At 45.5% G+C, this 26,491-nt stretch overlaps 1 protein-coding gene across 1 annotated transcript in view; it reads right to left on the reverse strand.

Moving 5' to 3' along the window:
- Positions 1–15,722, reverse strand: part of ARHGEF3 (Rho guanine nucleotide exchange factor 3) — a 269,708-nt gene extending 253,986 nt beyond the window's left edge. Inside the window, exon 1 of the mRNA XM_032592322.1 lies at positions 15,634–15,722. Within this exon, the coding sequence (XP_032448213.1) occupies positions 15,634–15,695 (62 nt within the window). The 5' untranslated portion in view covers positions 15,696–15,722. The remainder of the gene's footprint in view (positions 1–15,633) is intronic.
- Positions 15,723–26,491: the final 10,769 nt, after the last annotated feature.

Genomic DNA, 26,491 nt, shown 5'->3' on the forward strand with positions numbered 1-26,491 from the left:
TTAGCACCAGGGACAAGGTTTCTGTTCCCATCCCTGGTCACGGGGCACATCGCTACAAGCAGGTGCCATCATAAACTTGCAAGCTGGCAACATAGAAAGTCAAGGAGGAAAAGCAAAACTGGGGTCGGTGTGCCCTATTTAATAAAGCAGGGAGGCGTGCAGCCTAATGAAGAAATAGAAGCACAGCTGAACAAATGGCCTTTAGGCATCAGGAGGTAGTCAAACCACCTATAGCTTACATGGACATACTGGTTCTGAGCACAAGCTCTCAAACAAGAAGCTCACTTTTCCTGCCCCAAAAGGGAACTCCCTGAAGAACCCCCATCTGGACACACTAAGGACAGCAGTTCACATCTGATACTGAGGCGCTCTCAACCCCACCCACCCGCAGGCAATAGTGCCTCCTCCATTGCCCCCAGGCGACATTCAGCAGTGTGTGGAGACATTTTTGGATGTCACAAGTTGGGGGAAGGTGTATTGGTGGCATCTAGGGGGTACAGGCTAAAAATGCCACTAAACACCCTACAATGCACAGACCAGCCCCCACAACAAAGAATTACTGTCCTGCCCACAAAGATAGTCATGTCAAGGCTGAGAAATCTAGATCTAAACCAAAGCAAAGTGGGCAGTGAGGGTTTGACCTCAAAATGAAAGGTCTCCCAACACTATCGTGAATTTACCTTGTGTGACCTTGGACTTTGGTTTCCTCACCTGTACAACGGAATGATCCTGAGAGGGCTCTGCTGGTCTCAATGAGACCTGGTTTTGACAAGTGCTTTGTCAGTCATAGGTCTTGCTCTGTCATTGTCCCCACTCAAGGATTGCAAAAGCCTCTGATTGGCACTGAGGCTAAAGGAGATGGGGTGGAAAGAAGTGGGGTCTGGCTAGGTGGAGGGGGGTGATGTCTCAGAGTGGCTGGTGAGCACAGATTGCCCCTGGGTCCTGCATGGACCCACTGAGGATGCGACTCCCTTGTGGAGTGTGTTGTCCCTTGTGACACAATGTCCCTTGTGACAGTGTGTTCTAAGGGAACTCAATGGGCTTGGGACATCACTGCTCCCATCAAGCTATGCCAGGATAGATGGGATTGATGATGGTCACAGAGCAACAGCTCCACGACCTGCCTCACAACCCAGAACTGCTACAATCCCTACAACAACACAACCACAACCATAATAATAACAATCATAATAATAATAATAACAACAACAACAATAATGGCAAACATCTATTGAGCACTTAACCTGTGCCTGGTCAAGAATGAGGCCCTCTTTGTGGGTGATCTTAACCACAACAGCACTCTCTTCCAAAATTATACCACTTCCATCACCACCTGGACCTCCATATTCTAGAAGAAAACCAGAAACCAAGCTGATAAACAGTATAATTTTAATTAAAATAATCAGTGTGTATGCATATGCTTACGAATGCAAGAAAGAAATCTCCTGCAATATTCACTGATTAACAGTATTTAGTGGTGAGTGGTAGAATTACACGTGATTATTTTACTTCCTTTTTATATTTTTCTAAACTTCTCAAAGTTTTTACAATCAACACAAATTAATAGTTAATAATATAACAAAAATTAACCTTATAAAAGCAAAAATTTATAAAATTGGTCTTTTTAACTTACTACTTTTTAGCAAAAAATTTACCAAACAGTCTTAAATTATTAATTATCTAGACCAGAAGTTGACAAACTATGGCCTGCCTGTTTGTGTAAATAAAGTTTTGTTGAAACACAGCCACATACGTTCATAAATGATGGAGCCTGCTTTTTGCTACACCTGTAGAGTTGAATAGCTGTGAGTAGGCACATGGAAACACTCACTATACCCCTTTTCTAACCTGCCCTAAGATGGACCTCTTGCTTCCTCACTTCAATTTCTCCTCACAACGTGTCTCTGCTTGTTTTGCCACACAGCCCAAACTGGATAGAGCAGGAAGCTAATGAAGCTGAAGCCCCTCCTTAGAACGGTACCCATATGGTCTTGTGTTTTTATAAAATTTGGAAAAGGATATTTTTAAATTCTTTTTCTTGAAGAAGCCCCCAGATTCTATGTTTCAGACTCCTCAAATGTGGACCCACCCCTACCCAAAGCCCCAGACATTCTACCACCCTTACTCCATTTTTAAGACCATAGTGTGTTTGGTGGTAAGAAAGGTCTTGTCCACCAACCCCCAAGGAGCTTTAGGCATGGTGAGCTCTTTTGATTTCCAATCCCCAGATAGCCAGCTCTCACAGACCGAGACAGCTACCCATCAGTATACAGCTCCAGAGACCACAGGGAAGGGGGCCCACCTGGGCCGGTCCTCAGGATCCACCAGAAAGCTCAGAGCAGACCATCCAGATGGAGGACCCCTGATGGCACCACACCCATAAAAGGAAGAGAAGAACACACTGGTTCACACATACTGTCTCTTAGCCATTCGTTACCTCCATTGAAATCCTACCAGCCAATTTATGTATTTCATGATACAGAGCTTCTGTAATCATAATAGCATTTTCAAATGATAAGAGGCAGAAGGATGCTGTAAAACTGCTTTCTAAAAAGTCAAGTTGATCACGAGAACAAGAAAAAAAGGGATAAAATCACATAAGTGTGCACAAATATCTTGTTGTTTATTTAAAAAACTTCTTCCAATTCAAACCATTATGGTGGGGCATTTATATCAATCCAGAGCCTACAGAGCCCAGCTGTCCAATCAAATGCCCATCCGCGCCTTAACTGTAGGTGGATACTGTCCTTCATTCTCTGGCTCTTGGTCCCTTCCTGGTTTATTCTTATCTTGTCTTTCCCCAGTGTGGGGGAGGGGGCATCTTTGTGGACGGCAGCTGGCGGTTTTGATAAGCAGGTGTCAGGAGTATGAAAATGACCTTGCTCATCAGCTGGTGGGAACCCAGCAGACAAGGGAGTCACTGTATCACTGTCTACTAGGTCCCAGCCCCCCAAAACAAGGCACTGTGAGGCCCAGGAGGAGGGAGAGAGGGAAGCTTTCTCACACACACACACACACACACACACACACACACACACACACAGTAGAGGGGGTGGGGGTTGACCAGACGAAAGAAAATCCGCATAATTTTACCCAGGAGAGGAAAAGCTTCCACTGAAGAGGAAAATTAAAACCTAACAATGAGGATGCATCGAGGTATTTCCCAAACAGCAGAGATAGACAAAGAAAAACAAAGGAGATTGATCTTTAGGAAAATCAAAGGGAAAGTCTACATTCTCTGCAGCTCTGGCAAATGCAATTAGGAGAGAGTTGGCGGATGTGGAAGGAGAGGGATGTATATTCACCCAGCTGATTCCAGCATCCAGACAGCCAGGGCCGTGTCAATGGCCGTTACTGTACCAGCCACTGGAAGGGGTCCAACACACAGGACATGCTCTGGGGGGGGGGGGGGGGGCGGAGAGAATGTCCCCTAACCCAGTTTCCAATTAAATGTGGGTTAACTGGCACTGTTCCTTACAGCTCAAGGGGCCAATTCAGAGCTGAAAGGAGCGTTTTTCAAAATAAAAAAGGCTGAGCCCGCCAAACTAGCACCTTTTATTTTCTCACATCCTTTCGGTTGCTCAGCCTGACCCACTGCTAGCTGAGTTGACTCCCTGGTCCTCAGAGAAATGAGCCCTCCCCAGCACCACCAGCTCCCAACCCAGACACCCTCCCAGCACATGTGGGGTTGAACTCCATTCCGCTTTTCCCATGGAGTGGTCACTGCTGCCCAAGTATGAGTCGCCTGTGAAAGCCACACATTGTCCCCAACAGACAAAACGCTCAACCCAGGAGAGTGGTCCATTCACTCTTCTCTAAGGGCCGACCTCCTCCTGTAACTTCTAGAGGATGCTGCTGCCCAAACAGTCACTCTTCTCTTCCCGAAGCCCATCACTGACTCAAACGTGAGTAAAGAGCTTTCAGTGACACACCAGCACAAAGAAAGTGCAAACTGGAAACCAAGGCAAACTTCCACCAATGGTTTTAAAGACCAAAGAGAAGTGTGGATATCAATTTGTTGGCAGTAATAATAAGTCACATTTATTACACACCAACTGAGGTACTAGGCTAAGGAAGTGTATTTTACTCGTTATCTCATTTAGTCCTCAGAGCTACCCTATAAGGTAGGTCCTATTATTAGCCTCACTTTACATTCAAGGAAACTATAGCCCAGAGAGGTTAAGTAATATACCCAAGGTTACACCACACAACAATCAGGATTTGAACCAAGGCAGTCCATCTCCAGAGCCTGTGTTCTTAAATACCATGCTATCATTATTACTAAACCGATTCAGAACTGTAAAATTATAGTCATGCTAACGTGTTCATATTTGGGGGGGGGTGTTGTGATTTTTCAGCTTACTTTTAGGTCACTTCTCACCCTCCCCCCAAGTGATGCTATAAACTGGCTTTTCAAATATAAAAATCACATGTACCAAACAATGTGATGAGTATGTGCTACCTGTCATCTTATTTAAACCTCATGACCACCCTACAAGGTTGGTATTAATACGATCTCATCTATAGATAAAGACACTGAGATTCAGGAAGATTAACAGCCTTACCCAAGGTTATAAAACAGAGCAGGGATTTGAACCCAAGAATGCCTGTTACCAGCATGTACATTCTTTCTACTATATATATCATCTTTCACAGAGTTTCAAGATTTTCCAGGAAAAAAAAAATCAAGAGTATCATGAAATGAGGGTGAGACCACAGTGGATGGCTGGACTATAGCCATGGACCATCTGGCCTTGAACCTGCAGCAGCCCGTGACCTTTGGCAAATCCCACCTCCCTTGAGGCCTCGGTTTCCTTGTCTGTGAAGGAGGAGCAAGAGAGCAAGGGGGCCTTCTAATACTCTAACTGGACAATGTGCATTCACGACCATGTAGAGCATGGGGGGGCTCTGTGTTTGTCCTCCATGGACAGTAACTTCCCTCTTCTCTCCCGACACAACTCCTCAGGACCAGGTTCCTAATTCTGTCCTTGAATGCAGGCCAGTATAGCCAGGAGAGAGTTTTTAGGCACAGCCTGAGACCAGACAGTGGTGAGGAAGGGACAGGTCTTCTGGGAGGAGGCAGGGACTGGGGCAAAGCAGGGCGTCTGGGAAGAAGCTAGTAAAGAGTGTTTGAACAAGTATTGACCCTTGATCTGAGGGGTAGGAACACAGGTAGAAACTCACTGAGCTTTGCCTTTAATTTGATACACACCGTACATAAAATAAAGCTTAAAAAAAAATATATTTGAAGAGATGACAAATCAGACCAGGCAAGATTCTGCCAAATTAAAACTTTGTTACTATACACACTCCACATAAAATACTTAACATCCCATCAAAGACACCCCTTTAAAATTGTCTACCTTCTAAGTTCGTCATAGAGAGGGGACGAAAATCACCAAGATGAATTATTATGTTCAGTGAGTGGGCCAGGAGTGAGAGCAGACCCAGGGAAATCCTTCATTTAACAATCAAATCTCAAAGTGCCCAGCTAACACTTTTAACTCTACTCCTGTTTCTATGTGTAATTCAGTAGAACAAGTAAGGCCTAGAATTTCAGGTAGGGACTTAGAATCCTGGCTCTGTCACTGACTTGCTGGGCCCTAGGGTTGGGTAAGGAATCACAGCCCCTTGTAGCCATCCCTCCTACCTGTGAAAAAGGACAGCAAAGACCACAAAAGAAAGGGGATCACTGGCCCCGATGGCACAAACATTGGGGGTTTCTGCCACTGTGCCTCTGATTGCCTGTCTGTGGGTAACTGCACTTGGCTTTCCCATTGGGGGAACCACCTTTTCCCCCCTCTCCGTCCATGGGTCCAGGTGAGGCTGATCTTATCCCCCCACCCTTGAGTTCCAGAGATAGCATGTGTCCCAAGTGGAACAAATATGAGTCTACTTGGGAAGTCCTATTGGAACAAGTGGGAATGATAAACTCTCCACAGCTGTGGGACAATATCAGCCTGTAGCTTCTGGGAAGTATCCTGTGAAGGAACCTTCCTGGGAATGAAGCCAATACAGAAGAAAGTGGAGCCAAGGGAAGTAAAGAGTGAAACCAAAACCTAATAACTCTGAGCCCCTGGATCCGGCCATGCCTGAAGCTACATACTGTTGGGCCACCCATTCATAGGAACCCCATATTCCCTTAATCCAGACTGAATTTTGTTTCTGTCACTTGCAACAATAACAAATCCTGACTGAATGGAACCACTGCATACAATCACAAGAACTCCTAGTTATAAGGGACACTGAAGGCCATCCATCCAGCAGTGCACATATTAACATTCAGTAGTGGTATATTGGCCTAATGAACTAATGATTTATTCATGACTCTAGTTTCTGACGTCTCAAACTGAAGTAAAGCTATTCTGTTGGCGTTACTCTAAACCACTGCATCTCCATGGGGCAATAATGCAAATTATGGCAAGTAGCTCAAAATACTTTTTTTTTAAGTTTGTTTATATATTTTGAGGGGGGTGGGGCATAGAGAAAGGGAAAAGGAGAATCCCAACAGTCTGCCATACTATTGGTGCAAAGTCCCACATGGAACTCGATCCCACAAACTGTGCGATCATAACCTGAGCTGAAACCAAGAGTCAGACACTTAACCAACTGAACCACCCAGGTGTCCTTTGACATACTTTTTTAATTAAAAGAGAGACAGAGCACAACCAGATGTGGCTCACTCCGGGAATGCAAGGATGGGTCAATATTAGGAAATATGTCAGTACAATTTACCTCATTAACAGGACCAAAAGGAAAAACACATATGTCTTTTTAGATGTCAATCTTGTTAAATTTCAACATTTATTCCTGACTCTTTAACAAAATAGGAACAGAGAGGAACTTTCTCAAGAAATATACAGCTCAAACTGAGAGCCAGCACTCCCACTGATGTCAGTATAAGGTAAAAAAATTACCTGAAATATAGTCATTGTTTAACATTATGCAGAAAGCATTTGCCAATCTAATTAGACCAATAAACAAACAAACAAAGCTTTACCAATTGGGAAGGAAGAAGAAGCAAAATACAATTAACTTGCAGAAGATGTGATTATGTGCCTGAAAAAATCCCTCCTCACACACACACAAAATAATAATAATAATAATAATATCTAAAAAACTATTAGAACCAATAGGACAATTTTACAATATTAGTCAACAATAATACAATAAATTATTAACCAATAGCTTTCCTACATACAGAAAACAAAACAAAACCAAACAAGAAAAGTTATTTTTCTAAAACACATTCCTTCTTGTACTCCTGTTTCTGCTTCCTGTTTAGTGCCCAGCCCTTATAAAACCTAAACTAAACTACAAAACATTCCGGGGGTGGGGGCACCTGGGTGGCTCAATCGGTTAAGCAACCAACTTAGTCGTGATCTCACGGTCTGTGAGTTCGAGTCCCATGTCTGGCTCTGTGCTGACAGCTCAGAGCCTGAAGCCCGCTCAGAGCCTGAAGCCTGCTTCGGACTCTGTGTCTCCCTCTCTCTGCCCCTCCCCTGCTCGCTCGCTCTCTCTCTCTCTCTCTCTCTCTCTCAAAAATAAATAAACATTTAAAAAATTAAAAAAAAAAAAAAAACCACTCCAGGGAAGGGACCCTGTTAGATGTTATCCGGCTCCTGCCTGTCCTAGCCAGAGGTATATCCCTGAGTCCAGCACAGTGCCTGGCATTGAGCCTCCATCAATACCCATCCTTGAGGAAGACGCTGGCTGCTGCTCGGGCTACACACGGCACCCACAACACCACACACAGGTGGGACAAAGCCACATTCAGCTACAGTCCCAGCAGTAATCTTTGGGGAAGCCTTACCCCGAGTTCTCATGCTCTCCTCCCACCTACAGAACACAAGCCTCAAGACTCTCCCTATCCACACCCTAGCAGAACTCCCAAACAAAACCAGCACCTCATAAATGTATCTTGATAATTCTTGATAATTTCCATTAAGGCTACACACCACCATCTGTGGCCTCCCCAGCTCTCCAAACCCAATTCACCATCCTTGTTGTTGAAAAGGTTGATTCATCTCCAGGGAAAGTGCCAGGCTCTTGCCTGGAAGGAATTTTCTATGGATTCCCCAGAAGGGAGATTGCTGCACCTGGTCTCCACCCAGCAAAGGCTCAGCATCAGGACGGGTGCTGCTTTTCACCCAAGATCCATCCTTCCACAGAGTGGGGGCTGGTTCAGCTTCCTCTGCCAGATGAGTGGGGGCCACAGACCAAAACTCTCAAAGCCTCTCTTTTCCTACCTGCTGTGTTCCATGAATTGCATTTCTTGGAACACCACGGAGTGCTTTGCCCATTCAAATGCCCTCCAGTTTGAGTGTTTTTAGAGATTTTCCAAGTACTCACTATATGTTAGATCTTGCTAGGCCCTTCTTCATGCCCTTCTTGTGTTCTATTATTTATCTCTCCTTCTTTACTGTAAGCAAGGTCCACATCTGACTATATCCCCCCAGAATGCCTGATGGAGTGCTGAGCACATGAAAGATACTCAAATAATCGCTGGCTGGTTTCTTTGAGAAATCAACATATGTTAGGGATAGTCACAGGAAAGCAACAACACAGAACTTAAGGTTCAGGAGCCTGAGTCTTGTCTTGGCTCTTCCATCCCTTGCTAGAGGACCACAGTCCAGCCCCTGACTTCTCAAAATCTCAGTTCCTCATCTGTCAAATAACATCGTCTCCCTCAAGGGGTCTTCATGTGTCTCAAATAATATCACATGCACTCGCTAAATTACTTTAGCAATAACCAAGTAAGCTGTCTGCGGGATTATGCCAATGAATGGAATAAGGGGCCTATTCTGTTTTCACATTTGTTCAACAAATGTTTACATCCCAGGCACTGCCCGGAGAAGTCAGTGAGAAGAAGACACACAGACCCCATCTGCCCTCATGGGGCTTATAGTTGTTTTATTTTTTTTTTAATTTTTTTAACGTTTATTCATTTTTTGATATAGAGAGAGCGTGAGCAGGGGAGGGGCAGAGAGAAAGGGAGATGCAAAATCTGAAGCAGGCTCCAGGCTCTGAACTGATAGCACAGAGCCCGAAGCAGGGCTAGAACTCAGGGACCGTGAGATCATGACCTGAGCTGAAGTCAGATGCTTAACCAAATGAGCTACCCAGGGACCCCATGGGGCTTATAGTTGTTTTAAACAACATGCTGAAAATTTTAGGCTTGAAAGGAAACTCACCAACCAACCTCTTTCTTTTAAGCCAGAGAAGAATCTGAAAAGCAAAGAGACACCCCCAAGGTCACAGAGCCAGGAAGAGAGCAGTGCTTGCACAACATTTTTTTAACTTGCATCTAGGGCTTTTTGCATGGGAGGGAGAGTTTCTGCTTGAATGAAAACCTTTTTGAAGATGCCTGAGCCTCCTACTTACCCTCAACTCACTCGCCAGGAGGCTTATAATAGGGGTTGGAAGATTTGTTCTACCTTTTGCCTACTATACTATTATAAAGTTCCTAACGGAGGGGAGCCTGGGTGGCTCAGTCGGTTCAGTTCCTGACTTGGTTCATGTCATGATCTCGCCGTTTGGTTCATGGGTTCGAGCCCTGCACCGGGCTCTCTGCTGTCAGCTTAGAGTCTGCTTCAGATCCTCTGTCCCCTCTCTCTGCCCCTTCCCCCCAGCCTGTGCACACACACCCTCTCTCTCTCTCTCGAAAACTAAACACTAAAAAAAAAAAAACCAAAAACTAAAGTTCCTAATGGAAAAAAAAAGTGCTATACCATTCAAAATCCAACATCTGTGTTCTTGGTTACTTTGCCTTTCTGTCCTATGCACATCGCTGAAGCTCTGGGAGGAAACTTCAAGATTTCCCAACCCAGCACATCCCCAGTGTGACCTATGCAACAGCAGATGAGGAAGGCTACACACTCTACCCTCTCCTGAGAGGCCCCTCCATGCACACTAGCTCTGTTGGGTCCTGCGAGAAAGGCCACATTTATCTGAGCTTAAGTCAGCAATACCCAAATAAAGTTTGGCAGCAAGCCCCATTGTTCCCTGCAAAGCCTACTGATGCTTGGAAGAAATAATATTCTAATGAGGAGACTATAGGTTACTGAGGGGACCTCTAAGAAGACAACTTGGGGAGGTAAAGCACCTTGCCCAAGGTTACCGGGCTTCTGAGTCCAAGAGATAAGGCTAGAACCTCAGGTCAGGAGAAATGATACCCTCCCTTTTGCTGGGTTTCCAGCTTCTCAAGGTCAGCAGCTGAATTTCTAGAGGAAGTACAGCAGGGCCCCACACAGCCCTGTGGGCAGTGGACAAAGAACTAATAAAAATCAGCGACCGAAACAGCTCCAGCCTAAGGACAAGATGCACGCTGATAAGGGATCAAGAGAACAACTAACAACAGGCAGCAGCACTAAGCTGTCTACAGGTGAGGGCTCTTGAGCATGCGACAAATCAGTCACCCCGAGCGTGAAACAGAACACCACTCTGGGGCAAATCTCAGTGTTGGATTCAGCCCTTCATGTCTAAAAATTACTAATCACCATCTAAAAACTACTGTTTTCTATCCAGTTCAGTCAACTGAAGCTGCTCCCTGTGCACTGGACCCTGAGCCAGGTGTGGGTGTCCCTGCACCAGATGAGGCCAGCCTTCCAGGAGAGTAAAGTCTAGCAGAGCTGGCACAAAGGAGGTGCTCAAGACACTAAAATAAAGGAGTGAGCCAGAGAGGATCTTTATTTTCATAAAGAGACATGCATTTGTCTAATCTGAGAGTGAAAGGCCTTAATAATTCCTTATCTGAGCATTTTCCCATAGAGCAACATCCCAAAGGGATGTTGACTGACTGAATAAATGAATGAATGAGTGAATGGATGAATGAGCAAATGAATGAACTTAAACCTCTCCATTTCTCCAGCATGGGTTAAGTGCCATCCACCCACCCATTTCCCCACAGGTCCATTTATAGGATGGATTTACAAGAAGAGTAAGGACTTCTCCCCTCAAAATTTTCCTCTTTGAACATCAGAAATTCCACCTGCCTAACTCCACTGCTGCACAGCTGAGGAAACTGAGGCACAGTCACTGATGGCAGCAGAAAACTGAACTCCCCAGGGGCTTAATCTTCTAGAAATCCTGTGTTCTAGTGAGTTAGCAGCTAGAGCTAGATGTAGTGACTCATGGTTGCTCAGTCAATAAAGGCTGTGAGATGAGGTCTCCTCAAAAAAGTCACTAGACGAAAAAGACAGAATGGCCACAAAGCTCAGGAGCAAAAACTGTGTCCCCGCAGAAGGAATTGTGGTCTGTAGGCAGGGCCTGGAGCCACTCTCCTCGGAAAAGTGGGGGTGGCCCCAGGTGAGCTGAGGTCCTTCTCTCTGGCCGCCTTTGTCACAGCACCTCACCTCACCTCAGGGACCCAGGGTCTACCCCTTGTCACTATTCCACCCCATAACTCATCAGTCCAGAAATACTAGTGGGCACCTACTGTGTGCCACACACTGGGTAAATGATAGGGGAGATTTGGTCCTATGGAATTCACAGTCCAATAGGTAAGGCAGACACTAAAAAGATGAACACATTTAGGATGAGAAATAGTGTCGACTGATTATCATTTCTAAAATGTCAAGCCCCACGTTGGGTTCTGTGCTGACAGCTCAGAGCCTGGGACCTGCTTCAGATTCTGTGTCTCCCTCTCTCTCTGCCCCTCCCCCGTGCGCTCACGCTCTCTCTCTCTCTCTCTCTCTCTCTCAGAACAATAAACATTAGAAAGAAATTTAAAAAAATAAACAACAAAAATGAAAACAGTCACCTTTATTGGGTGCTTACTATATGTTAGGTGCTTTACTATAATTAACTCAGGACATGTCCCAGCAAACCAGTGCAGGAGACACTATTATCCCCACTGACCAATGAAGAATCACTTTTCTACTTAACCATTGCTTATCATGTGTGTGACTACCTCCTGCCAACCCCCCCCCAACTCTGAATTCTCTAACAACTCGTCTTACCCATCTTTTTGTCTCAGGTACACAGGTAGTATTCAATAAATGCCCACTGAACGAATAATCGAATGATCAATGGGCAAGTTTCCTTCAAGGCATTATCTGCTAATAAGCTCAATTTTTGGAACAAGTGTGATCAGTGTTCTAATAATGACATGAGAGGTAGCTGTGATGTACAAAGAGCCAGAGCCAGAGCCAGACCCTAAGACCTGAGACAGAGGCTTGTCTGTGTGAACTTGAACAATAACATCATCACCCTAGGCCTGATGGCTTAAAACTGTTGATGAAGAAGCAAGAAATGGTAATAAGGAGCCGAGGATCTTCCAGGTCTAAATTTGCTTGTCTCTGAAACATAATGGGAGGAGGGCCTCAGGAAGCCCTCTGGAATTGCATACTGCCTGCTTTTAGAATGAGATCTAAAGTTACAATTTTATTTACGTATTTAGTTTTTAATGTTTTTAATGTTTATTTTTGAGAGAGAGAGAGAGAGAGAAAGAGAGAGAGAGAGAGAGAGAGAGAGAGAGTGTGTGTGTGTGTGTGTGTGTGTGTGTGTGTGTGTGTGTGTGTGTGAACAGGGGAGGAGCAGAAGAAGAGAGGGAAACACAGAACCCAAAGCAGGCTCCAGGCTCTGAGCTGTCAGCACAGAGCCCGATAAGGGGCTCCAATTCACAAACTGCAAGATCATGACCTGAGCCGAAGTTGGATGCTTAACCGACTGAGCCACCCAGGCGCCCCTAAGATTACAATTTTAGAGTAGGGTGACTGATCAGGTCTGTGGGGGTGAGTGACACATCTCCCTCCATAGCTCAGTGGGTGTATTTATCCTAATAAAGCAGATTTACCCCCATGATAAATATGCTCAACCTGTTGTTAAAACAAAAAAAACAAAAAACAAGCCCAGGTGCCTGGCTGGCTCAGTCAGAGGAGTGTGCAACTCTTGATCTCCGGATCATGAGTTCAAGCCCCATGTTGGGGATAGAGAGGACTTAAATAAATAAATAAATAAACTTAATAATAATAATAATAATAATAATAATAATAATAATAATAAAAACAAGCCCAAATTGAAGTCATTTCCCCCCACACCAGCAAACCAAGACTTCATTAGAGTTTCAACCTATCCCAGGAATGTGACCTTTTTACAAGTCAACCTGAAAATTTTCTAAGCAGCATTAGTCAGGTTATCTGCAAGGTTAAAACCCTGCTGTTCCCTCCCTGACCCTAAAAAGGTGTCTTGGCCTGAAACAATCTTTCTTTTGCTAATAATTTCCTTGCCCCACCCTCCTTCCTATAAAAACTTTCCATTCTGTACACCTCGTCCAAGCTCCTTTCTACTTGGTATGTGAGATACTGCCCAGTTCATGAATCACATAATAAAAGCCAATTCGATCTTCAAATTTACTTGGTTGAATTCTGTTTTCTCACCCTGGAAAACCCCTTTCCAGAGAAGCATTTTGGACAAACTCAGGTGAGGCTGCCACCCCCAACGATATCCCAGAGCAAAGGGGCTAGTTAGTGATCTGAAGGAGACTGTGCTCACATACCAGCTGGAGACAAAACCCAAAACCAAACTCTCAGCTCCCACCTCTCCTCCAGGAAGACCATGGATGCAGAGTAGCAACCAAGGCAACTACAAACATGGGCCTGATGGCCCCACAGCTACGTCCTCGAGGAGAAGTTAACATGGGTCTGTTTGCCATTGCAAGTGAGGGCAATGCTAGGAGCTGGGGCTCCGTGGCAAGGTAGTTTTTGTGGTTTGGGTTGGTTTTGAATGAATTTTTGTCTTAATGTTGCCTAGTGGCCACAATGAAGGTAATAACACAACTTCCTATCTTACGGGGCCATGTGAGAATTAAATGAGCTATGTCAGCCCAGTGACCCACACAGAGCCTGACACATACCATAAACTCAGATGGTTGCCAATGATGATGGTGGTGACAGTGGGCGGTGGAAGGAGCCACCTGAAGTAGGAAAATCCAACCAAAGTCTCTTCAAAACCAGGAGTCAAAAGAGAAGCAGGTAATCCTGATACACTCCCCTGGAGAAGCATGTTTAGATACTTTTCAGAAGGGAAAACAAAGTGGTGCCCTCTTCTGGATGGGATCAGGGCTGCCCAGATGTCCTGGGCCTCAGGAGAGGTCACAAGACCCCTGTGAGTATAGGCTCTCCATGTGCCATTGGGAGATGAAACCAGGTAACAGAGAGACCCAAGGAGATGAACTTCCCCAGAGAAGGGAGAGGAAATGACAACTATGGAGAGATACCATTGTTCACTCAACATACCAGCAAAAATAAAGGAGCATGAAGAGCTGAGGGGCAGTGGGAGGGCAGGCAAACAGGAAATCTGGCACCCTATTGACAAATGGTCTTTAGAGAATGACTTGGAAATCTTTAGTAAGATCTTAAATGTACACACAGGATGGCACGACAACTCCACTCCTCGGTAACCTCCTAAGAGAACTATCCACGCCTTTGTGCAGGAAGCACACACCAGAAAGTGCCCCCCAACACTGATATAAGGGCAAACAATGGGACCCACCTACCCACCACTCACAGGAACATGGCTCAATAAACAGTGGATTCTTATACCATGAATACACTATTCATTTTGTGATAGACAAAAACAAGGTAGGGGCACCTGGGTAGCTCAGTCAGTTGAGCATCCAACTCTTGATTTCAGCTCAGGCCATGATGTCACAGTGGTGGGATCAAGCCCCGTGTTGGGCTCTGTAGTGAGCATGGAGCTCACTTGGGGTTCTCTCTCTCCTTTTCTCTCTGCCCTTCCCCTGCTTGTGCATGTGTGTGCACTCTCTCAAAAAACCAAAACAAAAAACAAAAAACAAAGTAGATTCTCATACACAGTCTTGAAAACATTTTAAGGCATATTATTGAATTTTTAAAAAACGTTACAAAATAGACCAACATGCATAGCATGACAACCTATATCAGGAAGGAAGGAAGGAAGGAAGGAAGGGAGGGAGGGAGGGAGGGAGGGAGGGAGGGAGGGAGGAAGGAAGGAAGGAAGGGAGAAAGGAAGAAAGAAAAGAAAAAAGGAAGGAAGGAATGACTTTTTCTACGTATATAAGCACCTAGAAAAAGTTCTGGAAGGAAATGTACAAAAGGAGGTCACAGTAGTTACTTCTGGGAAAGGCAGGTGTGGGATGGGGAGGCTGGCAATGAAACCAGGCAGGGTGTGTCACCTATTTTTAACTAAGAAAAAAATGTATCTATGCATCTCTTGGGCACTAAAATAAAATTAAATGAATACATTTATTTTTTAAGGAGAAAAAGAGGAGGGAGAGAGAGAGAAAGACATAGCTGCCAAGAGCTAAGGGGCTGTCTTTGCCTCCCTCCAGGACAGGCCACCCACACATACAGACACAGCTCATCTGAGCAAGTGTCCATAGTTCTCAGAATCCAGTATTTAATTCTATACCTCATTAGTTCTATTTATACCAACTCTTCCTTCTAATTCTTAGAAAAATTCCCTCATACTTAACAAAGGTATCCTCCTCTGGTGTCAGAAATTGGAGATATGAAAAGGGGACACATGAAATTCTACTATCTCCAATTCTTGATGCCCTCCACTGACTTATACAGACTTAGATGAAAGCCTACATTGCATTTAATTGGTGCCTGTGAGAATTTTTTAAATCTTAATTTTTAAAGATATTTTTACCTTTCTTTGTTTTCTTCCATCCCTCTGAAGATGCACTGATTCATTACTGTGGAACTGTCCATAGACACAGCATGGCCAGGCCAGGTCTTCTTTCTGAAAAAAACAAAACAACCCAATGTTTAGAACCTGGACATATTTCTGTTATAAATGCACAGACAGTTACATTAAATACATACAAGGGGGATATGTCAAAGGCTGCCCAGTATCCATTAAAATCCATTCTCCCTTTCTTCCATAGTTATTTGAGTTTTATCAGGGACTACATTTCCCAGCATCCTTGCAGGTAGGTGTGGCACTGAGTTCCCAATTCCATTGAGTTCCCAATGGAATCAGAGAGGAAAGGTGCCATTTCCCCATATAGGTCTTAAGACATGAGCATGCCTTATCCACCCTTCCCACTGGCTCCCACTGGCTAACTCAGCTCTGATTGTGCACATGATGACCATGCATTTGGAAATAATGGAGTGACAAGACAGAAGGCACCTAGGCCTATGATTGACTGCATGGAGCACGGTCAGCCTCTCACCTTCTAACTACTACCTTAGTGAGAAATTTTTTTTTTTTTACATCATTGTTTTATTTGATTCTATTTTTATGGCTAGTTAATGCTCATCCCAGTTGGCACTGAGTATTCCCTTTGGGGCCCTTCTGAGGGTGGGTTTGGTTATTTGGAGCTTACAACATGTTATGTCTATGGAGACAGGTGCTGCCAGACTATTTTGGTCACAATTTTGGTAAAACCACATGCAATTTAAGTAGTACTTAATCAGTGTTAGATGGATGAAGAGATGTTAATGAGCATGTAATACCTTCTAGTGCGAAGTCTGTCAAGAGCAGAGCATGTGGCCAGAATTAGGAACACTGGGATCCACAAGTGTGAGTTGTGAGCTTTGCTTCACAAAATGACGACTTGGAGTGGTAAAATATCCCAATGAACATGATAACCACATTTAAGGATTCAAGTCTATGTCCTTGGAAGCAACAGAAACTAAGAGAGACACAGGGATGAGACAGAGAAAGAACATTCCAATGGGTGGAGGATTCCGCCCACTCACTCTTCCACACCCTGAGCATGGCCCTAGGTGAGTCTGAGAGAGGACACTGAGGTTCCATCTCCAGCCTCAGGTACTGCATTCCTCGCCACGCAGGGGGAGTGGATTTTGCATTAAGGCATATTCTCATTCTTCAGCATGGACCTGAACACAAACCTACTGCTTCATTTGGTGTCAGCCAAAGAAAGAAATGGTCATTAGTTCCAACACTAGAAGGACTCGCTGTGCACACCACATTGAAAGATGGCGTACCAGTCTCCAACCTTGTGCCTCCTGGGGTTCAAGGTAATTTGGACATCTGTGATCTTCTGTGATCTTCCATGCTGATGCATCAGCTGTTTTGACTCTTGAGCAACAAATCTGCTTGGCCAAATCTCCCACCCAGCCTCCTCCATCTGCCACACCATGAGTCTGGCCTTTTCCCAGATCAAAGCACCATTAGTGGGGAGCCTAGCTGGCTCAGTCGGTGGAACGTGTAACTCTTGATCTCGGGGTTACAAGTGTGAGCCTCACACTGGGTGTAGAGATTACTTAAAAATAAAATCTTGAAGAAAAAAAAAAAGCCCTATTAGGATAAAAACTCTCAGATCCAGGTGAGCAGGACCAGATACCTTGGACTCTGGCACCCCAAGGCATTGGAAAGAGTCAGTGTGGGGGGAAAGCCACAGTCTCCAATGCTGCTCTTTTATGTTACTTACAAAGAGCACACCATGAGATATTTTTAGCATCTGGATCCCTGTCTGGGACCACTGCTCTGGCTTCCATCAGAGCTAACTTCATCAGCTAAGGCATGTGCATTACAGAGGGGCCCGGAATAAGGCAAGAGGGAAGATGTGGATCCTGGAATGAGGAGAGATGGAAGGGTAGTGAGACATAGGCTCAGAGACTCAGAGGGGCCACCACATCCCCACGATCCCCACCATGAAGGGAGAGGGAAGAAAGCAAGAATGCCACACCAGGGTCGCCTCTGCCGCTGTGAACACCTCGGTCCACCTCAGTTCAGCCTGGAAGCCACGTCTACTCAATGTACAAGCCATTCCACAGCCCAGTAAGTGCTGCAAGGGGGGTTAACACCTACATCCTCAAATTATGCCAACTCTCCTCAAAGCCACGTTTCCCAAGCAGCTGTGAGAGGTCAGAGCCTGCCTTCAAAGGGACCACGAGCTAGCTCTGGGTCAGAGTTTCAGGTTTTCCCTCCTGGTATTGGAGAAAGCATTCTGTAGACAACCACTGATAAACCATCACCCTTCTGTCTGTAGCTAAGGGCAGAGATTGGGAGCACCTGACTGTACCCTAGCACTGAGGGGTGCCCAAGGCCAGGCACTGTCTTGAATTATTTCATCAATTTCTCATATCAGCCCTAGGAGGCAGATACTGCCTCACTTAACAAATCAGAGACTGGGCACAAAGAAATTAAGATTTGGCCAAATGCCATACAAACAGCAAATAAAATTGAGACTTGAACCAAGCATTTGATCTGGGAGCCTGTGCCCCTAATCAGTGTATTATAATGTGCATGATAAAGCTCATTTATGGCTGAATGAATGAATGAGCAAATGATGAATGGTTTCAAAAGCAGTTTCAAAAAGGTGGGGGGGCGGGTACTGTGGGAGACGGTGTCTCTATAAAGCCCTAGAAGGGTGGACCATGAGCCTGACACCCCCCATCCTGGATGCCAACCAAGTGTGTGATAGTCTCAGACCCCCACCCCCCCAAGACAGCCACTTAGCCCCGTGAACACTCTGAACCCAGGGTTGCCAACTTCTATAAAAGAAATTTATATGCTTAATACCACCATCCCTAATAACCACAGCTACCTGTGATTCAGCACCTGTGTGCAGGCAGTAAACTCAGGGCTCAAACACAGAGTCTTCTCATCCATCCGTGGCCCCACAGGGTAGGTAGGACCATGCCCATTTTATAGATGGCAAAACTGGAGCTCTGAGAGGTTGTGGCCTAAAGTCACAGGGCTTACAATGAAGGCAGTTTTCAAATCTGAGCAGTTGGCTGAACAGCACAGGCTTTCTGCCTCTACATGACACTCCCCACTCAGCGTGGTTAATCAAAAAGTTACAAAGATAAGTGGTGTCCTAACTCTTAAGCTAGAAAGCTCTGTATTTTTTAAAAAAGATATTAGTTTTAAGTAATCTCTACACCCAACATGGGGCTCAAACTCATGACCCCAAGATCAAGAGTCGCATGCTCTTCTGACTGAGCCAGCCTGGAAAGTTCTATATTCGCCTAAAATTATTCAGTATTTCCCATCCAAGTCACTTCCATGGGAGATGAATTCTACTTCTTCCCAGCTAGAAACTCAGGCACTTGCCACTTCCTCATCCCTCTCCTCAGCTGTCTGGAGCAGCACTGACCAGCACCAACCTCCTGCAAGCCCAACTGTATCCCTGGGACACCTAGCCCCGCTAATTTTTCACTGAAAAACCTCTCTCCTCAGGAGGCACTAAGTGTTGGTGAGGATTGAAAGCAACCAGAGCTCTCACTCTTGCGGTTGGTAGGAGCACAAATGGGTCCAACCACTTTTGAGGACTGCGGCAATCCTTGCATTTCCTCTTAGGTACATATGTGCACCAAGAGGTTTTCTAGAATGTTCTCAGTAGCATTATGTATAACAACCCTCTATTAGTTTCCTATTGCTGTTGTAACAAATTGCCACAAACTTAGTGGCATAGAACAACACAGATTTATCATCTTATAGTTCTGGAGGTAAGAAAAATGGGTCTAAAGTGAGTCAGCAGGGCTGTATTCCTTCTGGAAGCTCTAGAGGACAATCCATTCCTTGCCTTTTCCAGCTTCTAGAAACCACCCGCATTCCTCAGCTCATGGCCCCTTCCTCCATTTCAGAGACAGCGATGTAGTATCTTCAAATCTCTTCTCTCACCTCTGCTTCCACTTTCACGTCTCATTCTCTGAAGTGGACTTTCCTGCTTCCCTCTTGTAAGGATCCTTGTTACAATGGTCCCACCCAAATAATTCAGGATCATCCCTATGTCATGACCCTTGACTTACATTTGCTAGGTCCCTTTGCCATGTAGGGTAACTCAGTCTCAGGTATTACCAGTGAACAGTACCTATGACCAGGGATTAGGTCATGGACATCTTTCAAGGGGCCTACCTCAAGCCCCAAACCAGAAGCGACGCCCGTGCTCCTCATCAGTAGAATGAATGAAATAAATGGTGGTAATTCGCAGCAATGAGAACAGATGAGCTACAACTATTTGTAGCAACAAGGATGGCTCTTCACGAGAAGATTCTGAGCCAAAGACACCAAACACAAGAGTGTCTGCCATATGAGTCTGTCTGCAGAAATCCCAGAACCAGGTAAATCTATCCCATGCTGTCAGAAGTCAGCATGGTGGTTGTAGTGGGGGAGCAGTGGCTGGAAGGGAGTATGAGGAGGCTTTTGGGGTGCTGGCAAAGGTTGTTTCTTAATCTAGGTGCTGCTTACACACGTGTGTTCAGTTTGTGAAAATCCATCAAGCTACAGTTATGATCTATGATCTATGCCCTTTTTTGCTGGCATGTTATGCTTTAATAACAAGTTTTGAGAATTTTATAACAACTAATTGTGCCTATTTAAAGTTTCCCCCCACCCCACCCAAGTTCTCAGTAAACCTCTCCACAAATAAGGTTGCTGCAAGTTTGGTTTTCTATCAATTAACATGGCGATGCACCCTACAATTTGCATCCTACAATTTCAGGTCAATAGTTACGAAAATACAATAAAGACATTTATAACTAAGAAAGAGGAGGAGGAAAAGAAACTAGCTTCTCTGCCTCTCTCACCCCATTTCCACTCCACAGGGACATGTCAAATTTTACCTCTGGATGAAGCAGATCCCAGCTGGCCCCCTAAACACTCCCTACCCTGACAATTGCTGCCCACCAGACTGGCTGGAATGTTTCCCTGCCACCTGCCACATGCTCCTTCCTCTGTCTCTCCTCACTCCTTCACCCATGTGACATGACCACGGGAAGCCCCATCTCCTCCTAGGAGCTCCCCCCAGCTTCTGTAGGACTTGTAATACAAACCACACCATTTGGACTTAATTGCTATTGCCATAAACTAACTGTTAATAGGACCAAGTGCCTTAATCTAATCTCCCCCCAAAAGACTGCAAACTCAAGAGAAATCAGGTCTTGTCCATTCAACTTTTGTTGTATGTGAACTTCTTATGCTAACTAAGAACTACTACCAATATTAACAGCCTTTATTGAGCACCTACTTCACATCACGTTCAGTGCTCCTAATGTATCATTTCCTCTTCTCCCACCCAGGGAAGTGGGTGCTATCAGTATCCCTCTTTTGAATAAGAGGAAACTGAGGCACAGAAAGACTAGTTAACTTGCTAAAGGTCCCAAAGCTCATCACAGGAAGGATGGGATTTGAATCCATGCAATCTGATTCCAGAGCCCATGCTTTTGACCCAGACCCTACTCTGCTTCCCTGATGCCCAACCCAAAGCCAAGGTTAGGCATATTATTGGTGTTTAATAAACACCACTATGACATATTTGACCACACACACACACACACACACACACACACACATATTAAGGGGAAAAAAAAAAACCCTCCCTAGGACACAAATAACAAATCAAGACTCTTCACCAAATAAGATCTTTTCAGCCTCAGATCTCAAAAGAAGGCACAGCCTCTGGAGAGATCTGCAAAAGTTCTGCATATTCCTTGCTCTATATCATGCCTGGCATTCAGAGGGCTTTATAAACATTTATCAGTAAACAATAGCCAGAGTTTGTCCTCCAGGCTTTTATCAGAATAGGGAGAGAGTTGGATACATTTATTTTTTTGCTTGCCAATCTCAGGGTCAAAGCCAACGTCAGAGCTGAAGGCTGATTGGACAACTCGGTCTGTGACCACAAGGTCCCAAGCCACCTGCCCCAGATGACCTCATTTCCTCGACAGCCAAGAATTGTGACCCAGAGGCCTTGGCTGGTAACAAGGCCACCACCCCAGAGGGCTGCTGAAGCCACTAACCTGAACCAGAGATAATGACACCAGCAGCCCTGCTGTCCCTGGAATATGATGTGGTGTGTGGCTCCAGCCCAAGTGCTCCCTCCCCTTGAGGCCCGCCCCACGGTCAGGTACCAAGCAGTGCTCTGGCCGGCGTGGACACAGCAGTGCACCGGTCCCAGCCACTCCCCCTCAGCTTTGCACAGATCAGTTCCAGCGTCCATGTGGGTACAAGAGAAAGGGCCTGTGCCCAGGAACATGCCGACAACTGAGAAGACATTATTTTTAAATGGCTGCCTCTGAGGAGGAACAGGAGACTGGCTGGAGGTCAAGGCAGGCTTTAGTTACACCTGTACCACTAGCATTTTTACAGGAACAACAACAACAACAACAACAACAACAAAGTGTTTATGTATTAAAATTGTCTCAAAGTTTCTTGAAAAAAAAAAACTGAGGGGCTCCTCGGTGACTCAGTTGGGTAAGCATCCGACTTCAGCTCAGGTCATGATCTCATAGCTTGTGAGTTCGAGCCCCATGGTGGGCTGTGTGCTGATAGCTCAGAGCCTGGAGCCTGCTTCAGATTCTGTGTCTCCCTCTCTCTCCCCCTCCACCACTCACGCTGTGTCTCTCTCTGTCTCAAAAATAAACATTAAAAAAATGTTTTAATAAAAAATAATAAAATAAAATAAAATAAAATAAAATAAAATAAAATAAAATAAAATAAAATAAAATAAAATACTGATGATTGCAGTACAATGTGACCATGCAGTAATGGAGAGACATATGGTTACAAGGGGATCAGCACTTACATCAGCCTGAGGGAATCCTGGAAGGTTTCTCAGAGGAGGCACTGCCGGGGCTGAGTTTTGAAGGAGGAATAAAAGCTTGCCCTGTCAACAATCCAGGGTTGCTCTGGATAAAGGGTACAGAGTACATAATGGCAAAGAGGAAACAGAGGCCACAAGAGTGAGAAGAGGGTAGAAGGAAGTAGGAGAAAGGCTAGAACACCACGGCATCTCAGGCATCTCATCTTGGAGCGTTGTGCACTGCCAGGTTCAATGACATAATCTATGCTGAGGGTTCAGCCAAGAAGAGGTACTCATGAGTGGTTGGCGTTATCTACCCGTTGTTTGTATTCCTATTGCATCCTTCCTGGAAGCAGACTCTGTGGACATCATCGGGGGGTTGCTGGGGCAAGAATTTGGAAATGAGGTCCCCACAACCAATTTCTGAAAGACACTTTGTAAACTCAACCACTCATGTGCCCTCGGGTTTTCCTAGAGCCTCCTAGTGCCTCGCCAGTGTTCCCTCCTCACTCCTCCCGCATCCAAAGCCCATCCACATGTGTGCACATGTCTCCCCAACTGCACCGGGTTTCGTGACACCCCAACCATGAGCACAGTAGCAAGTACAATAGTTGTTGAACAAATTAACAAATTCAGCTAACTGCACTTCTCCATACTAGTGAAAGATGATGAGAACCCGACACAGAATCTGGACATCATGGATGCCATCACCACACAGCTGAAGAAATTATCTTGAGGTGTTGGCCACCCCAGAATCACAGAAAAATGAGGTTCCAAGAGGAAAAACCCCATAGTACCCACCCAAGCCCTTAAGTCACCCTATCGAAGGAAGATATATCCTGGGGACCCAAGAATTCAGGTGCCATATCCCTAGATAGTCAAGGTGCCCAGTGATGAAATGGATATAACAGGCCAATACCATTTTCATACTTGCTCCAACAAGTATTTTGGACTCCATTCTTGCTGTCTTGCCAGGCAGCCTTTGGGTTAGGCAACTGACTCTCTACATGGCTTAATTACATGGAGAGGCAGAGCTGCGGGTGCCACAGAGGCAGATGATAGTTCCTGTCTAGGTCAAGGCTGCCAGTGTGGGCACAATAAGCTTGCTTGGGGAGGGACGGACAGAAGGTGAGGTCAGTCCTCTGGGCTTCATCACAAATCTCCAGTCTCCCCAGTGTGAGATCACATCCCAGGGTCTAGAACGAGGGTTCAGTGGGGATACTACCAGTGGTCAAGTCCTGTCCAGGCTGCCTGTCCTTAGACAAAAGGTGTTCTGATTTCAACCAAGACATCTCCTCTTCTATATGATTCTTATGTGGGGTAAGTTCTCATACCGTAAACAGTTCCAATGCAACAAAAGAAAGTTTTAAAAACTTCATACAAAACACCTGTTACCTGCCAGCCTCTCTCTAGGTCTCTCCAGTAATGTCTTTAGTGGACCCTTGGTACATTTTTATTGATGGACAGAGAGCATACTTACCCATTCACAGAGGACCCAAACGTAGAAGGGATAAGACATGGTAGTCAGAGCAGTTGGGGTCTCCCGTCTGTGCTGCCTGCTGTAAGATAGACACTGCCCAAGCAGAGCCCATCTGATGGAGGGCACACGGGCTACCCAGGGGTCACCGTGGTCCTCACTGTCCTCCTCCTCATCACCACAGGCAACAGTGGTCTCCCTACATGCCAGGTATCTCGTGGAGGGCTTCAAATGCTCTGATTCCACTTCACTCTCTCAGCAATGTTGTAAGGCAGGGGCTCTCATCCCCTTCTCACAGATGAGGAAACGGACACACAGAGGGGCTTAAGTGACTTGCAGGCTCACAGAGCTAGTGAGTGGAAGGAAGAACCAGCACATAGGCACACTGTCCCTCCTGCCTCAGACAGAGCTCCAAAAAAGGAGATGACAGTCATATAAAATGGCCCCAGAGAAGGCCTCGTGGCAATTTTCCCAGTTGGGGATAAAACTGGATTCCTTGAGCAGTGAACAATTTTCTGACCTGTTCCTTCGCCAACCAGGGCATTTGTGAAAATGAACTTCATAGAACTGACATACATCACACTCACTCACTCAGCTTGAGGATGGTAGTCTGGTTTGCCTTGTCATCACTCATTACCTGCAAGGACAAATGCTTAAGTACAGCACACCACATGGCCAAAGAGTGCTTTAAAACACTTTCAAAGTGGTACCTGGATGACTCAGTCAGTTAAGCATCCAACTTTGGCTCAGGTCATAATCTCGTGGTTCATGAGTTTGAGCCCCACATCGGGCTCTCTGCTGTCAGCATGGAGCCCACTTCAGATCCTCTGCCTTCTTCTCTCTCTGCCCCTCCCAACTCATGCTCTTTCAAAAATAAATAAAGCTTTTTTAAAAAAACACCTGCGGGGCGCCTGGGTGGCGCAGTCGGTTGGGCGTCCGACTTCAGCCAGGTCACGATCTCGCGGTCCGGGAGTTCGAGCCCCGCGTCAGGCTCTGGGCTGATGGCTCAGAGCCTGGAGCCTGTTTCCGATTCTGTGTCTCCCTCTCTCTCTGCCCCTCCCCCGTTCATGCTCTGTCTCTCTCTGTCCCAAAAATAAATAAACGTTAAAAAAAAAAAAAATTAAAAAAAAAAAAAGAAAAAAAAATTAAAAAATAAAAAAACACCTGCAAAAAAGGTGAGCTCTCTTTTTATTATTTATTTTAGGAGAGAGGGTGAAGGCAGGGGAGAGGGGCAGAGGGGGAGAGAGAGAATCTCAGGCAGGTTCCAAGCTCAGCGTGGAGCCTAGTGCGGGCTCAATCCCACAACCATGGGATCATGACCTGAGCTGAGATCAAGAGTCAGACATTCAACTGACTGAGCCATCAACGTGCTCCAAGGTGATAATGTTTCATAAAATTGCATGTAGCTATTCACTTGGAGACAATTTAAGATTCATGGGAATCTATGGGGCTTTAATATAGGGGAGGAAATGACCAAGACCTATCAAGGACCTACTCTATACCCACATTAAGTCACAAGAGATCCCCATGAGATGCACCCTGGTACCCACACTTTGCCGAGCAGGAAACGAACTGCAGCTTAAGCAGCTTGGGTCAAGCTCCAGCAGCAGGGACTGAACAGCTGGGTCTGTCTGACTCCTGGTTCCAGGTCTCCACACTTCCAATACCCCATAGGCTCTGGCACCTGAGTAAATACGCAGCCTGACTCCCTTATAAAATCAAACTCTCTGCCTAAATCTTAGCCCCATCTCTGTGCTCTGACCCCAAGCGTCAGCTGAGAAAGACCCCGCAAAGGAAAGGAGCTATTACAGCCTTCTGACCCTACAGGGGAAATTCTGAAGTTAGGGGAAAAAATCTGTCAGAGCCTAAAATGTCCCTGGAAAGCCCCTCAGGAAGGTGCATATGGGAGAGGGGCTCCAGCCAGCTGAGAGCTAGAGGTGGCGGCTGTGTGTTCAAACACACTCCAGATAGAGTCTGTGGTCAGGACAGACTCGTACACGGGGCTGTCCCACACTAGCCTTCCACCCCACAGGAAGTGGGGCCAGCTTGGGGGACCCTCCAGAACACACATTCACTTCAGTGCAACAGCAGGATTAAACAGTTGTTGCTTTTTTCTAAGAGCTTCTAGTTTAGCTCACATAAGTTAAGCACAAGAGAGATATGATTCCATGGTACCATAATTCCACGATAACATGATCTTCCATTTATTTTTTATTTTTTTATTAAAAAAAATTTTTTTTAATGTTTTATTTATTTTTGAGACAGAGAGAGACAGAGCATGAGCAGGGGAGGAGCAGAGAGAGAGGGAGACAGAATCCAAAGCAGTCTCCAGGCTCCAAGCTGTCAGCACAGAACCCAACGCGGGGCTCGAACTCACAAACTGCGAGATCACGACCTGAGGCAAAGTCGGACGCCCAACCGACTGAGCCACCCAGGCGCCCCTGATCTTCCATTTAGTACTGGAACATCTTACATGGCAAATTATAAACACATTCACAACACAGATAACTGAGGCCTTGGGTTCTGAAGTTAAG

This window comes from Lynx canadensis, chromosome A2 (genome assembly GCF_007474595.2).
Source record: "Lynx canadensis isolate LIC74 chromosome A2, mLynCan4.pri.v2, whole genome shotgun sequence".
Classification (NCBI taxonomy): domain Eukaryota; kingdom Metazoa; phylum Chordata; class Mammalia; order Carnivora; family Felidae; genus Lynx; species Lynx canadensis.